Raw genomic sequence first — 16553 nt, 5'->3', positions numbered from 1 at the left:
ATATATATATATATATATATATATATATATATATATATATATATATATATATATATATATATATATATATATATATATATAAATTTTTCACATGTATCTATCCACAATGCACGAGAGCGCCACCGTCAGTTTCATTCACCACGTCAAAGGGGACGTGGCACTCTTCTCTTCCCCTTTTGTCCACCTGCTGGCTCTGGCACTCCGCCTGCAGTTGCCCCCGTGCTCAGGTTGCACACGTCGACTCACTCATTCTCACTCACTCGCTCACTCACCGTCAGTCACGCGTTGCAACACAGTCCAAGACGGACGTTCTATCGTCATCGTCGCCTCCGGATTGCATTGGCGGATTTGCAACTGTGTCATCACTGAACTTCTTGTATACTGAACGGTAAGCGGCATTCTCCTCTGTGAGGTCTTGTGTGAGTACTTAGGGATATAGAAATCCATGCGTGCACATCAGCACACATAAAGATACTACTACACACACACGTGTGTGTGTGTGTGTATATATATATATATATATATATATATATATATATATATATATATATATATATATATATATATATTTATTTATATATATATTTAAATATAAATATATATATATATATATATATATATATATATATATATATATATATATATACATACACACACACACACACACACACACGAGTTATTTTATAAACATACAACATCGATCACATCACGTATCGACCCGAAAAATCACAAACGCAAGTGAAAATGAGCAATACACAAACGCTTCCTCAGCATGCAAATGAATGAATGAATGAATAAATAAATTAACGCTGGTCACTTATACAATTTCAACGCCAGTTTAAATGTCTTCAGTTAAATTGAATAATCTGTGAGCCCTCCGCATTAACAACCTTTGGAAACCGGAGCTTCGATTCTTTTCAATTACAGGATTTGTCAGACAGTAATACCTCGGGGAGAGAGAGAGAGAGAGAGAGAGAGAGAGAGAGAGAGAGAGAGAGAGAGAGAGAGAGAGAGAGAGAGAGAGAGAGAGAGAGAGAGGCAAACTACATTCTGCTTTAAAATGTACAATGTATTAATACTGTTTGAGGGTTCCCTGCAATATCTGAATCTCATCCAGCACCGGCCAGGTCAAACTGAGTGATCAGTGTCACAAACTAGACTTCATTTAATTCAGATTTGCCACTCTGGCCCTTTTTTCTTCTTCTTCTTCTTCTTCTTCTTCTTCTTCTTCTTCTTCTTCTTCTTCTTGTTCTTCTTCCAACAAGTCGTAGTTCGGAAATCACACGAGTGCTCTCCCTGGGGCTGGCAAATTACAATTGTGCTGTAACCAAATATTTTATGAGTAATTTGTCCAAAGACGGTCACACAGATTTGGGATTTTTTAACTTAATGACCTGTTTAAATAGAGCTAAACTAACCAAAAGTGTTCGCAGACTAATACCTAATTTCAGTCCTCTCTCTCTCGCCTGCATATAAAGGCCATTGCCCCAAGCACTTTCGCAACACCTCCAATCAAATATAATTTATCAGATCCTATCCATGTCTTTCACGCAAGTCCTTTCCAAAGACCACAGGTGTTGCGACGCCAGTTTTAGCAGCCGTTTATCAATCCAACTTTTTCAAAGACCACCTCACCCTCTTTCCATCCTCTGGATATAAGCAAAGCGCCTTTTCAGTTTTAGTTCCATTATATATATTTGGAAGTTCTTTTTCAAGGGCAAATTCCCGTTTTCTCTTTCGCAGGCAAATCGGTCCGCCTGGAGTATGGGGAGACTGTCGCCTGGGGCTCACAAATACCTTAGTGGCTTCGCAACCGCTGCCCTCTTCACGGTTTTGTACAGCTATTATGTCAGCAGAAGGTCTTCCCAGCCCTACGTGAAGGCACCAGGTAGGCCTACGGCACTGAGTCCGCTCTACATTATTGTTGTTACAGTCTTATTTTTCATTCCAGTATGTTTTTTTTTTTTTTTACAAATTTATAGCTTGAAATTCATGTATGTCTCTCCTTTCAGTTTTCTGCAAAAGAAAACTGTTGTGCTGGCTTTGTCTGTCCGCCCGCACTTTTTCTGTCAGCCCTCAGATCTTAAAAACTACTTAAGGCTAGAGGGTTGAAAATTGGTATGCTGATCATCCACCCTCTAGTCATCAAACACACCAAATTGCAGCCATCTAGCCTCAGTAGTTTTTATTTTATTTAAGGTTGAAGTCAGCTGTAATCATGCCTCTAGCAACTATACAGGATAGGTCACCACCGGGCCGTGGTTAAAGTTTCATGGGCCTAGGATCATACAGCATTATACCGAGACCACCGAAAGAGAGATCTATTTTCGGTGGCCTTGATTATACGCTGTAGCGCCTGTACAGAAAATTCGATTGCGCCGAGGAATCTTCGGCGCATTTTTTTCTTACTTGTTTCTTTTATTCTTAACGTTGTGACTCAAGTGACCCAATATAACATATGGTATCTCTTTTTCACGTATGTAGGCCTATAGCACTGCATGTACGTAACAAAAGCATATTTCCTGCCGAACTGTTAAATTTCCTGGGGAGGATTTTGATCGAGAAAATACGATAGATAGCAGAGGACTCTTAGGGGAAGAGCAGTGTGAGTTTACACCAGGAAGTGGGTGGGAACCAGAGAGAGATTTTAACATAATTGATAAGAGGTAACGTGGGTGGTGTTGAAGGTGTATGATGTTGAAAAGCAGAAGGTAAGTTTTGGGAGAAGAAACAAAAGTCTTTGTTACGAGAGTGAAGCTTGTACTAGAATATGAGAGTGACTGGTTTGCTGTAAAAGTAGGTCTAAGAAAAGGGTGTGTTGTATGGATGTCTTCTGAATAGATGTTCATGCTTTCCCCCAGAGGCACAACCCGTCAGCAAAAACGGTTTAATGCTTACATCATCATATATATATATATATATATATATATATATATATATATATATATATATATATATATATATATATATATATATATATATGTATATATTGTATATATATAGATTTCTGACTCACGTCATGATCGAACCCAGGTCTTTCAATTGAAAGACGAGACCGCTGCCAACCAAGCCACGCAAGTCAAAGAAGTTGGAACCTGGGTTCGATCCTGATGTGAGTCAGAAATTTATTTCCGTTCCACACGTGATTGTGTGTTGATGATTATTTCTGTATATATATATATATATATATTATTTCTGTATGTATATATATATATATATATATATATATATATATATATATATATATATATATATATATATATATATATATATAAAATGCGCTGATCACTTTTCACTAGATATGTATGCAACTCATGATAATTGCAATGCCCTATCAATTCTCCGATTTCTTCACAATTTCTTTATAAGCCTGCCACTACAAAGCCTATGAACAAAGCGTGAATTGAAGAGATCGAGAACTTAAGAAGGTATTGCGGTTACTACAATGTATAAGGTATAAGTAAAGACAAAATCCACGAAGGAAAGAGAAACAATGGAGTACTGCAAGGCCTTTCGACTTCTTGTCCTTTACTTATCTAAGTAACGGAGAGTAAGTCGAAAGGCCTAGCAACCACTCCGTTGTTTCACTTTCTCCGTGGTGTTTGACTTTATATATGCGTGTGTTCTATATATATATATATATATATATATATATATATATATATATATATATATATATATATATATGTGTGTATATATATATATATATATATATATATATATATATATATATATATATATATATACATACATACACACACACACATAACGGAACACTTCTATAGAATCCTCTTAGGCAACAAATTATGACAAAGATGTGGTACTTTAAATTAAAACTTCCAACAGATTTCCCTACACGTTAGATAAGAGTAAACTTATTTTTTGTAATAATCTCCCAGAGCATCTATCTAACCTCTGGTGACATTTTCCCCTAGAATTTCCCAAGAGAACATCTACTCCAGTGGTTCTTAAGCTTTTTCAATGTACGCACCCCTTTCAAATCAGCAGTCATTTCTCGCACCACTGAATTGCTGAAATAAAAAATTATTATTATTATTATTATTATTATTATTATTATTATTATTATTATTTTATTTTATTTTATTTTTCAGAAAAAAATAATATGCATATACAGAAATATAATTTGCTTTAATTATTCATAGGCATTCTCGCACCCCTTAGGAACAGGCTTCGCACCCCCTATGCGTGCGAGGACCCCTGGCTAAGAACCACTGATCAACACCAGGGGGAAACCCGAACTTTAAAATTCTCAATAAAATGCCATTCTCCCCGGGGGAAAGCTTCTCTTTTGCTGAATGTTCATACAATATTTTTTTTTATCTTTTGTTATCATCGTCACACAGACTGCGAGAAGAACCTTCCAATGAGGACAGAAGGCCCAGGTGTTCGTTGATTCGAATAAATATAAAACATTTTTTTGGAGTTTCGGCAAACACTTGTTTCTTTTTTTTTTGACATAATTTCTTCTTCGTTCTTGACAGCAGTTAATTCAGAAGGCTGAAACTTTGGACTCTATGTCTTGTTTGAGTTCATATTTGGAATAACTATGAATATCACTTAAAATCACAATCTTTATAGGCCACAAACTCTTGTTTCTTATTTGTTTTCTATAAAAGAAAACTATTGAGATGGCTTTGTCTGTCCGTCCGCACCTTTTTCTGTCCTCACTTTTTTCTATCAGCACTTTTTCTGTCCGCCCTCAGATCTTAAAAATTACCGAGGCTAGAGGGCTGCAAATTGGTATGCTGATCATCCACCCTCCAATCATCAAACATACCAAATTGCATCCCTCTAGCCTCAGTAGTTTTTATGCTATTTATGGTTAAAGTTAGCCATGATCGTGCGTCTAGCAACGCTACATGACAGGCCACCACCGGGCCGCGGCTAATAAAGCATTATACGCTGTTATATACGCACGTTATTTTTTCAGCAAAAAAAATAAAAATAAAATAAAATAAAGTAATAATAATAATAATAATAATAATAATAATTATTATTATTATTATTATTATTATTATTATTATTGGTAACAGTCCCTCTTTCAAGCAAGAGCTATTGAAAGAAATTGCTGCATCAGCTGCATTGATCTTGCATTGAGTCTTCTCTATTATTATTATTATTATTATTATTATTATTATTATTATTATTATTATTATTATTTCTACAGCAGTGCTCTGTGCTATGGATAAACCTACATCTAATTTCCTAATGAAGTGGCAGCGTGGTTTTGTTCTTAATATACATCATATCAACTTTGTATTTTAGCTTTTTTTTTTAATTTCAGCACTTCAGGGGGTGCGAGAACTGACTGCTGATTTGAAAGGGGTGCATACATTGAAAAGGGTATAAGAACCGCTGCTTTAGAGCCTAAGTTGAGATAAAAGATTCTCATTGTCATAACTCGAAAGTTTATGTCTGAACAATGTTTAGATATAAAATTTTTCAGTTCGATTAATCAAGCCAACAAAACACTTGTGAACAATAAAAGTTGATCGTTCTAGCAACAGCTGTTTTGGAACAATTCATGAACTTGTCTGCTATATATATATATATATATATATAATATACATATATTAATATATGTATATATATATATATATATATATATATATATATATATATATATATATATATATATATATATATATATATATATATTATAAAATACATATCTCACGGTGATGGGGAAAGTCGAATGAAATATTAGCAATTCACTTCCTGTTGGGTTGGGAAGTTGGGTCAAATTCGTTGGTATGTTTGGCGTTAGGCACCTGCCCGGGAAAAACCTCAGGTATGGAGTACTCAAGTTCCAACTTCCTTTAGGGTCTTAGCGGATGAACTGCTAACGTCCTGGTCTCTCACTTGAAAAGTAAGTATAGCTAGACTTGGGTTCATTTCCGATATGAGTCAGAAATTCATTTCTATAAAACACGTTCCCATGTGTTCATACACACACACACACACATATACATACATACATACATACATATATATATATATATATATATATATATATATATATATATATATATACATATCTTTTTTGCAGCTTGGAAAGTATGAACTGCAATACGTGAATACCAACATTAGCTAGGGTGAAGAAAGGGAACAGGGCTAGCGATCCCATCTCTGGTTGAGAATCGAAAGCCTTTACTCATGATGCCATCCTCTAATGGAGAAAATGGATATATATATATATATATATATATATATATATATATATATATATATATATATATATATATATATATACTGTATATATTTATATATATGTCTTATATTGTTTATTGTTATTTTCTTAGAAGATTTACTCATCATAAATCATTTTCACATACGTATAACCAAGACATCTAAAAAACATTCTCCATCTTTTCCATTACACTAAGACTTTCTAACCGGACTTCGTGGTATCTAGTCCTCTCTTACCCCTTTTAACTTGCTTGTAACCATCCTCAATTCACATATAACTGTCGTTAATATTAAGTGTGAGAAAAAGAAAATAGGAAATGTTTTACAATTATTTTCTGCCTCCTATGTCAAACATGATGATGATAATGACGAGAGGCTCTCGCATTAGTGAACAAGACGCGCCTTTATCATAGTTACCCAAATAAACTAAGTCAATTACGTTTTCTTTCACAAATCTTGAGAACGTTTTCTTTAATGAATGGGTGACAACATCACGATTACATTGAGATCTACTTATGGTGTGCTAATAATAACGATTACAAGTAATGGACGACCATTTCGCAAGCAACAACTCATCAATATGTTCTCAAGATATTTTAGAAACAAGCACACACACACATGCACACACAAACTGACGATGGCGAAACATATGTGGTGCAATATAAGGGAGAACTAAAGTAAAAATAGTAATTGCAATCCTGCGGAAAATTAGATAAATAGCAAGAAAAAAAACTGCACACTATAGCAGTAAGCTTAAAAAACCTACGAAAATGTCACTCGTTATTTTCGTTAATCTTTTTTTTTTTTTTTTTTTTTACAGACGATTCCGTTGCGGAACCGCCAGCTGCCTCTTACGAAGAACTAGTGGTAAGAATTGTTAATGTATAGTTATTACTGATCACAACTGAAATAAAACACTCTAAAAATAAGATGCCTGTACACATTAAAAACAAGAATTATGACATTCTGGTCTTGTATTCGATTAGGAAATCCCATATATTTCTTCTCATAATTTTTTTCGGCATAAACAATGAGGCAGCCACGTGTAAAAAATAGTTGAAAAATATCTCCTACAACTCATATGGGATATCTTATTCCAAAAATATCTATAAATAAACGAAAAAAAATCGCCTTCATTCAGTCATAGTAACAGGACCAATCAAAACTTTAGGCTATTATAAATAGTCTTCATTCAACGTGCATGATAACACGATTCACTGGCTTGTACAAATATGAGAAACATCCCCCACAACACATCGTTGATATGAAAGATAATACTGATAAGTAAATTGCATAAATAAACAAATGTGCAATTTAATTTCGCAAACAGCTGTATGATAAGTATAGTTGGGGAAGACCTCCACCAGGATAAATATATTTGGGGAACGACCTCCACCAAGTTAAATATATTTGGGAATGACCTCCACCAAGATAACTGTTAACTAACCACAGGCGCTTAATCAGTATTAACCAGTGGTAACATCTACGTTCATAATAATGATAATTCATCGCCAGAAATAGCAACCTATACAAACGTATTAATCTCGATATCCTCTTTTCTGTACTGAAGTGTCAAAGTTTTAACGAAACAATTCGAAAACAGAAGTGTGTGCCTGAGTTGCATCGAAATATTTCAAAAGCAAACGAGCGGATTTTGATAAAATTTGGCACAGACAATTACTAGGGGAGGGGAGGGGTACCCCCTCCAAATGATCAGCTTTTGTTGAATAACGGTGAAGATTCAGCGTGGTTTTCGCGGTGAAATACTAATTCCCAACCTACATGAACAATTTCCAACAGCATATTGTAAATCATTTATCAAAAAATCGTATAACTATTCAAAACAGGGTGCGTCCAACACCGAAGACACTTCATTGCATCACGAAATATGAAAATTAAAAGTACGACACTTTCTGGTCAATTGTGTACATATTATTTTTGATAAAGAAATTCCATTCTTAACATAGCGGTTGAAGCGGGAATATTCCACTCTTCAAACATTCTCTTCGATATTCCCCACATTCCTCATTTCCACCTAGCAACCAGGCATTAGAGTCAGACAATAATAATAATAATAATAATAATAATAATAATAATAATAATAATAATAATAATAATAATAATAATAAACCCTGTTCAATATGCCAGCTTCATTATTTGAGTAAATTTTATATTGCATCTTCTCAATTTTCCTCGTAATATTTTTCCCTTCCATGTCAACACTGGACGGTAATTGGCCAACGCTAATATATTGGCAGAGAAATACGGACCTCCGCCCATTACTGCCCCATATTGACGTGGAAAAGAAAAGAATTATAAGGAAAACTGAGAAGGCTCGATAATAATTAACCCTAATTATGCAGGCCTAGTTTAAGACAGAGCTGTCTACTTCCTTCTAATAATAATAATAATATAATAATAATAATAATAATAATAATAATAATAATAATAATAATAATAATAATAATAATATAATAATAATTAATAATAAATAATAATATAATAATAATAATAATAATAATAATATGATTTTCCCCAGGGCAACCCAATGGACAGTCCAAAGCTGGTCGATTATATTCGTAGAAAAATGCTCCATCCGCCTTCCAAGGTACCGTACAACCTAAGGGAACCGGCAAAAAAACATTTCTCTGAGTACAGCCAAGGACAAATCGTCGATACCCTGATCGTTAAAGGAAAGGTGAGAGAGAGAGAGAGAGAGAGAGAGAGAGAGAGAGAAGAATAGCCTGATCCTTAAAGGAAAGGAGAGAGAGAGAGAGAAGAATAGCCTGATTCTTAAAGGAAAGGTGTGTGTGTGAGAGAGAGAGAGAGAGAGAGAGAGAGAGAGAGAGAGAGAGAGAGAGAGAGAGAGAGAGAGAGAGAGAGAGAGAGAGAGAGAGAGCATGCGATTGCCAATTGGTCGCTTGGATCGAGCAAGGATACAGAAATAAATTTCTTCTCATCTCCTTGCTCTTTTTTATATTATCATTATTATCAATATTACTACTTTCCCTCTGGCAAACAACGCCTTAATTCCTGTTAAGAACCCCACCTCCCAGGCACTGGGACCAATGAGGTCATTCAGCGCTGAAACGGAAATTGACAGTAAAAGATTGAAAGGTGTAACAGGAGGAAAACCTCAAAGCAGTTGCACTATGAATCAGTTGTTAGGAGATGGTGGAAAGTAAGATGGAAGAAAGCGAATATGAAAGGAGATACAGTAAAAGGAACGAAAGGGGTTGCATCTACGGGCCGAAGGCACGCTTCAAAGAACCTTAAGTAACGCCTACAGGGCACCGCATGAGGTGCACTGACAGCACTAACCCCCCTCCGGCAGTTCAATGGGATGATAACCAGTGATAGAGTATTATGGCTTTTTTTTAAACAAAACCTGGAGGAATAAAAAGAAAACCATTGATATTCCAGGTAACAAAACTCCAAACTAATTATTCTGTATTATTATCACTAACCTCCTGCCTGTTAATATCAAATAATATCACTATAAAAACAGATAGAGGTAATATAAGTCTATGTTTTTCAATTCTGTCAATTTATTTGTCATAATGACCTCTCGACTTCCATTTCATAATATTCTATTATATGCTTTCTACTAAAAACATTGAAGTCCTAAAGGAAATGAGTGGAGAAATTGTCCTTCCGTTGAGATTTGAACCCTCGCTGGTCAGAGGGCAGAGAGATTTGTGTAAGTGAAGGCGAATTCCTTCAGTCATTCCGTTTGGACTTCAAGGATTCCAGTGGAGAGCTTATCAAGAAAAAAAAAATGACAGTATGCAGGAGTTAAGATGTAGATTTTTTTTTATTTTCTTCAGAGAAACGGCTTCTTTCTCGAAGCTGGGGCCGTGGATGGGGAAACCTTCAGCAATTCCCTTTATTTTGAGAGAGAGCTTGGATGGACGGGCTTGCTAATAGAACCCAACCCGGCGACGTACAAGCTGTTGCAAGTTAAGGGAAGGAAAGCGCACACAATCAACTGCGCCCTTTCGCTCAACCAAAGGGCATCCAAGACGCAGATGAGGTAAGCTAAAACAGGCTCTTGACGGGTTAACGATTGGGTGTCCAAAAACACGCATGCGCACATACAAACACGCGCACTATACATACCCTTTTACGAGTGCATACAAAATTAATAATATTTACTATATCAGAGGAATTCCGCTCCTTCAACAGGCTCTTTGGAAAATATTACAAAATGTGGCGCACGTTCTTCCTTGCTTCGCAGCTATTCAAGAGTTCAGCACCCAGGTGGTAGCCTCAATTTATTCAGCTCTTAATTTATGTAGCCAGTAGATTTTAAATATACACCTACACGGAAACACACACACACACACACACACACACCAAGTATGAATGCATGCGATTTGACCAAAGCTCACTAACCGCACACCTTACATTTTTGATGATGTGGTATAACTTGTGACAGAATATGGAGTTTAATCTCCCTATTAAACGTTTCCTTGGTCTCTCTCTCTCTCTCATTCCAAAGTATTTCACAGATTAATCATGTAATAAACATTTGCTTTTTTATTTTTCTCGTTCAGCACCGCTTCTCGTCTATTTTCTTATTTTCTTCAGGCTGGAGATGCGTCTCTCTCTCTCTCTCTCTCTCTCTCTCTCTCTCTCTCTCTCTCTCATATTCAAAAATATTTCACTAATTTATCATGTAATAAACATTTGCTTTTTGTATTTTTCTCTTTTAGCATCACTTCTCATCCATTTTCTTATTTTCTTCCGGCTGGAGACACATGCAAGATTTGGGCAGCCCATCATATTAAGCCTCTGCATTTGAAATACACATACACACACACACATATATATATATACACATATATAAATGTACATAAAAACTTCGGAGAGTCTATCATACCGGCCCTTGCATTTGACGTGTGTGTATGTATGTATATATATATATATATATATATATATATATATATATATATATATATATATATATATATATATATATATATATATATATATATATATATATATATATATATATATATATCGGTTAAATAATCAAGAGACTGGCCTTGACAACCTCGAATGAGATGAGACCGAGAGAGACAGACATTGATGAATTCAAGGTAATCTGAAGAAAGGGCTTTATCTCTTCAGTATATGAGTCATCGCTATATTTCTGTAGTTGACGATAATAACGATTTTTTTTTTTTTTACATTCGGCAGGCTAAACTTTCGCTTTTGACGTCACTGCAGCTGATAGCAATTACGAAATCACACCAGTTGCCTTTCATTAAAGTTGAGAAATCGTCTAAAAAAAAAAAAATAAGCAATTTGTGAATTTCTTGCACTTTTCTCTGCATTTCACAATGATTGGTCTAAGGTAGATTCTCGTCGATAAATACATAGCAGATTTTTTTTTTATAAATCTATGTAAATCATTCCAAACTTATTTTTAAAAAATCCAACAACAATGTTGAAGATGATGACACCATAATCATCATTATCACTATTATTGTTATCAACATTTTCACTATCACTACCATAGACGTCATTATTATTTTTACAGCAGTGCAGTCACAGGTGACTACATATTTACGGTTCACTCGCATTTTTCCGTCTCGCTGACAAAATAATATCTCTGGGGATTTCTAAGGGCACTTAAAAATGTAGAGAACGGGAATCCCTTGATATATTTATCTCAGAGATTAGCCTACGGTATTAATTCATAACCTGTATGGTCTCCATTGCATATACTCAATCTCGGGGACCAGCGTTCGCTCCCCGTCAAGGGGCGGAGAGTGAGACTATCTACCGCAAGATCTTGGTCTACCGGATGGTTACTGCCATGAGTGACGACATGGTTGCGGGGGGCGGGTTACCCGGCTGAAGTCCGCCCGAGAGGCAATAGATAGCACGTGGGGTGGACTGAGACCCCCAAACTTTAACTTATAACTATAAACTTGTCAGAATTCGCTGCGGAATTACATGAAACGTCGGAATTCAAAATGGACTTTGCTATGCAGAAGAAAAGGGCTGACATTTATTTTAATGATGATTTGTAAGCTGGTGTTTCCGCTAACTACTCTACAGCAATTCTCCTTGTAATTGATAATTTCCTTACATTTTCGTCTATTTATTTATCATTTGTTAAATGTATATTTTTCTTTGCTAATAACTGATCCCTTCTGTCTGTATTTGCTATTACCTTTTGTTACTTTCAAGTGAACAAAGTATTCTTTGGGAGCTTGAATTTCATGTCAATGGCCCTGTGGACTTATTCCTTAAGAATTGGGAAGTCTTCTGAATAATAATAATAATAATAATAATAATAATAATAATAATAATAATAATAATAATAATGTAATTTGGCATCAGACCCTCTTTTAAACAGGTTTTATTGAATATTATTGCTGCTTCAGCTGCATTTATTTTGTAATAATAATAATAATAATAATAATAATAATAATAATAATAATAATAATAATAATAATAATAATATTTTGTTAAAGAGAATGGCAGCATCAGCTGAATTGATTTTATATATGGTCTTCTCAATCCTTCTTATTATTATCTTCTCATCAGGGCTGATACTTGCTAATAACGGACCGATGTTCATAGTCTGGGCATGAACGTCGGGCAGTTATCAGCAAGTATCAGCCCTGATGAGAAAAAATAATAAGACGAATTGAGAAGACCATATCCAAAATCAATTTCACAGATGCTGCCATTCTCTTTAACATAACTGAAAGAGGGTCTACTCCCATCAAATAATAATAATAATAATAACAACTATCTGAACTCTATCTGACGCACCCCAGGATCGCTGGACCAAGCGGATTGCTGAGTAAAATAAAGTCCGGAAGTGGCACTGGTGCCACCACAGTCACCGTCAAAACTGTCCCGCTGTTTTCGATCCTCCTGGCACTCAACGTCTCCGTCATCGACTACATGTCCCTAGATATCGAAGGATCTGAGATGAAGGTCTGTATCAGTTAAGGACTGAGAGATGAAACGTCCTTTAAAGGGAAGGTAGAGAGATTTTAAAAAAATGAATAGTACCACTGCCTCACTGGAATACACACACACAAAAAAAACTAAATTTTTTTTCACTTAATCCGTTCAGGATTTAAGGATGAAACGTCCTTTAAAGGGAAGGTACAAAGGTTCAAAAGAAATGAATAGCACCACTGGTTCACTGGAATACCCCCCCCCGAAAAAAAAAAAAAAAAAACTTAATTGCGGTATTTAAATGACAAATCCGTCAGTTCTCTGGGATACATTCACACGAGCAAGAATGATCCTCTTTCTCGTAAAATAACAATAATATACTGTATATATGTATGTATGTATATATATATATATATATATATATATATATATATATATATATATATATATATATATATATATATATATATATATGCTATACCATCGTAAAGATCACGTGACTAAATATACTGCAAGAGCCAAAAGGAAATATAAAAAAGGCACAAGTACCAAGTGCTTTCGTGTTGTATATATACGCTTCTTCAGGGCACACTGTACCCTGAAGAAGCGTATATATTACATCCACGAAAGCGCTTGGTACTTGTGCCTTTTAACACTCTCTTCTGGCTATAAATATATATGAGAGAGAGAGAGAGAGAGAGAGAGAGAGAGAGAGAGAGAGAGAGAGGTCTATAGATAAAACCCTGAAATGTTGTTATTTTTTCAGGTACTGAAGACGATACCATGGGACAAACTGACGATCCACGTAATTGACGTGGAAGTTAACAAGCTCAAAATCCCTGAGGACGTGAACCACCTCATCCGCTACATGGAGGAGAGGGGCTATAAATACCTCGGCACCAAAGGCGTCGACGCCTTCTTCGTGTCCGCCGAAGTGTGGGGCACCGTCCTCCGAGGGGTCAATCCTTTGCGATAGCGCCGACTTCGGGATATCGTCGACCAGAGTCAGTATATACTTGAAACTCCCTAGCGTCGTCGACTCCCATTTGATAGCGCGCCTTTTCAAGACAGCACCTAGTTTGTTTATACTTTGTTTCAGGACGAAGGTCCTTCAGGAGTGTACTGAAGACAGAAGAGTTTGTTCGAAGGACGTTGCTTCAGGATAGCGCAGATTTCACGATAGCGCCGACTTCAGGATAGCGCCGACTTTATAATGTCACCTACTTCAGAAAACGCCGATTTTGCGGTAGCGCCGACTTTTCTATTTTGTACGCTCTTCTCTTTTGTAGTTTGCATCTGTGTCTTATTCTAATAAATATTAAAATGAACAGTCTTTCATTTATTATTATTATTATTATTATTATTATTATTATTATTATTCAGCACATGATCCCTATTCATATGGAACAAGCGTACATATGGGCTACTGACTTGAAATTCAAGCTTCCAAAGAATATGTCGTTCTTTGAAAGAAGTTACAGAAAAAAAAAATACAGAAAGAAGAGATCAGTTATTAGAAATGAAACAAAATACATCAATAAACATAGAACAAGAAAGATAAACAAATGGGTAAAATATATGGTGAATTGTTTTAGGGTAGTAATGCATTGCATCTTGGTTTGAACTTTTGAGGGTCCACAGTCCAGCGGTGTGAGGAATAAAACACACCTGGAACTGGGAAGTTCGACAGTGCCTTAATAAAAAATAAAGTAAAAAATGCTCCGAAGTTTCTTTGGCGCAATCGAGTTTTTCTACATCGAATAATCAAGGCCACCGAAAATAGATCTATCTTTCGGTGGTCTCGGTATAATGCTGCGTGAGACGTGGTCCATGAAACTTTAACCAAGGCCCGGTGGTGGCCCGGCCTAAATCGTTGCCAGACGCACGATTATGGCTAACTTTAACATTAAATAAAATAAAAACTACTAAGGCCAGAGGGCTGCAATTTGGTATATTTGATGATTGGAGGGTGGATGACCAACATAGCAATTTGCAGCCCTCTAGCCTCAGTAGTTTTTAAGCACTGAGGGCGGACAGAAAAGTGCGGACGGACAGACAAAGCCGGCACAATAGTTTTCTTTTCAGAAAGCTAAAAAGCATACACACGCAATTAACTACTGTTTTAGAATCTTGCATTCAATCAAGTTAAGACGATGTATGTGGTTCGGATTCCACAATAAGCTGTAGGTCCCGTTGCTAAGTAACCAATTGGTTCTTGGCCACGTAAAATAAGTCTAATCCTTCGGGCCAGCCCTAGGAGAGCTGTTAATCAGCTCAGTGGTCTGGTAAAACTAAGGTATACTTAGGAACAATATAAATATGAGCCGGATAGGGAGGAATGATTCAACACCTCCATAACTGTAGAGATAAAGTCTGTTTCGGATAAAAGTAAAGAAGAGGACAAAGAACTGCAAGCGAGGGATCTTTCCTAGATAGTGACCCCAAGCAAAGTCCGGGGGTCGTTATCTAGGACCAATATTTCTTTGTGGTCATTATCTTTATGATATTTACAGTCTTTTGTTTATGTTTTTACGGTCATCCCCGACGGACTTGTACTGAAAACGCCGCAAAGGTGGATACAACGGGAAACGAATTTCTTGCAGTGACCTCTCTCTCTCTCTCTCTGTACCCTCGCTGTCTTGAAGAAAGTGAACAGAAATGAAGCCATTTAGCTGTGCGTCGAATGCTGTGAACACTGACAAATCGTTGTCTTTGCTGGCTGCGCCATGCATTCGTAAACAAAAAATGTGTGTGGGCCGTTATAATTATTGCTGACAGCATATACGGCTCGAGAACAGACCGGGATTAAAACTTTTAAGTATACCTTAGTTTTACCAGACCACTGAGCTGATTAACAGCTCTCCTAGGGCTGGCCCGAAGGATTAGACTTGTTTTATCGTGGCTAAGAACCAACTGGTTACTTAGCAACGGCACCTACAACTTATTGTGGAATCCGAACCACATTTTAGCGAGAAATGAATTTCTACCAACAGAAGTAAATTCCTCTAACTCTTCATCAGCCAGCCGGAGACTCGAACTCGGGCCTAGCGAATGCTAGTCCACAGCTCTACAGACTCGCCCAACGAAGAGCTGACCGGGATTAATGCTTTGCTCATGATAAGTTATTTAGATTTGAATGGAACAGGACAAATGATTTTTATACGATGAATATTACGGAAATGAACGTGACATCTTTAAATAGTCAGCCGAAATCCCTTGTGGACAAAGTCAAAAGACTATAAACCCAAGAGAGCTCCAACGGGGAATCAGCCTGTAGAGAGGAAAGTTTTAGGAAACGGAGATAAACAAATAAAAAATAAATATAAAAGAATAGAAAATAAAATAGATACACCCAATTTCACGAGACGTCAGCAGATAGCAGGAATGAACAGTGACACGTCTTTGGCAGTCTGTTC

General features: G+C 36.2%; 1 protein-coding gene across 1 annotated transcript; it reads left to right on the top strand.

The window, feature by feature from the left end:
• Positions 1–209: 209 nt before the first annotated feature.
• LOC136843033 (protein Star-like) lies at positions 210–14467 on the top strand. The gene is made up of 7 exons (XM_067111024.1): positions 210–388; positions 1744–1888; positions 7031–7077; positions 8750–8908; positions 10038–10243; positions 13008–13170; positions 13904–14467. Exons 2-7 carry the CDS (start codon positions 1765–1767, stop codon positions 14111–14113), a joined length of 909 nt encoding a protein of 302 aa, XP_066967125.1. The 5' UTR covers positions 210–388; positions 1744–1764; the 3' UTR covers positions 14114–14467.
• Positions 14468–16553: the final 2086 nt, after the last annotated feature.

This window comes from Macrobrachium rosenbergii, chromosome 10 (assembly GCF_040412425.1).
Source record: "Macrobrachium rosenbergii isolate ZJJX-2024 chromosome 10, ASM4041242v1, whole genome shotgun sequence".
In the NCBI taxonomy this organism is placed as follows: Eukaryota; Metazoa; Arthropoda; class Malacostraca; order Decapoda; family Palaemonidae; genus Macrobrachium; species Macrobrachium rosenbergii.
The sequence above is the reverse complement of the archived record's forward strand: the minus strand, read 5'-3'. Positions and strand labels throughout refer to the sequence as shown.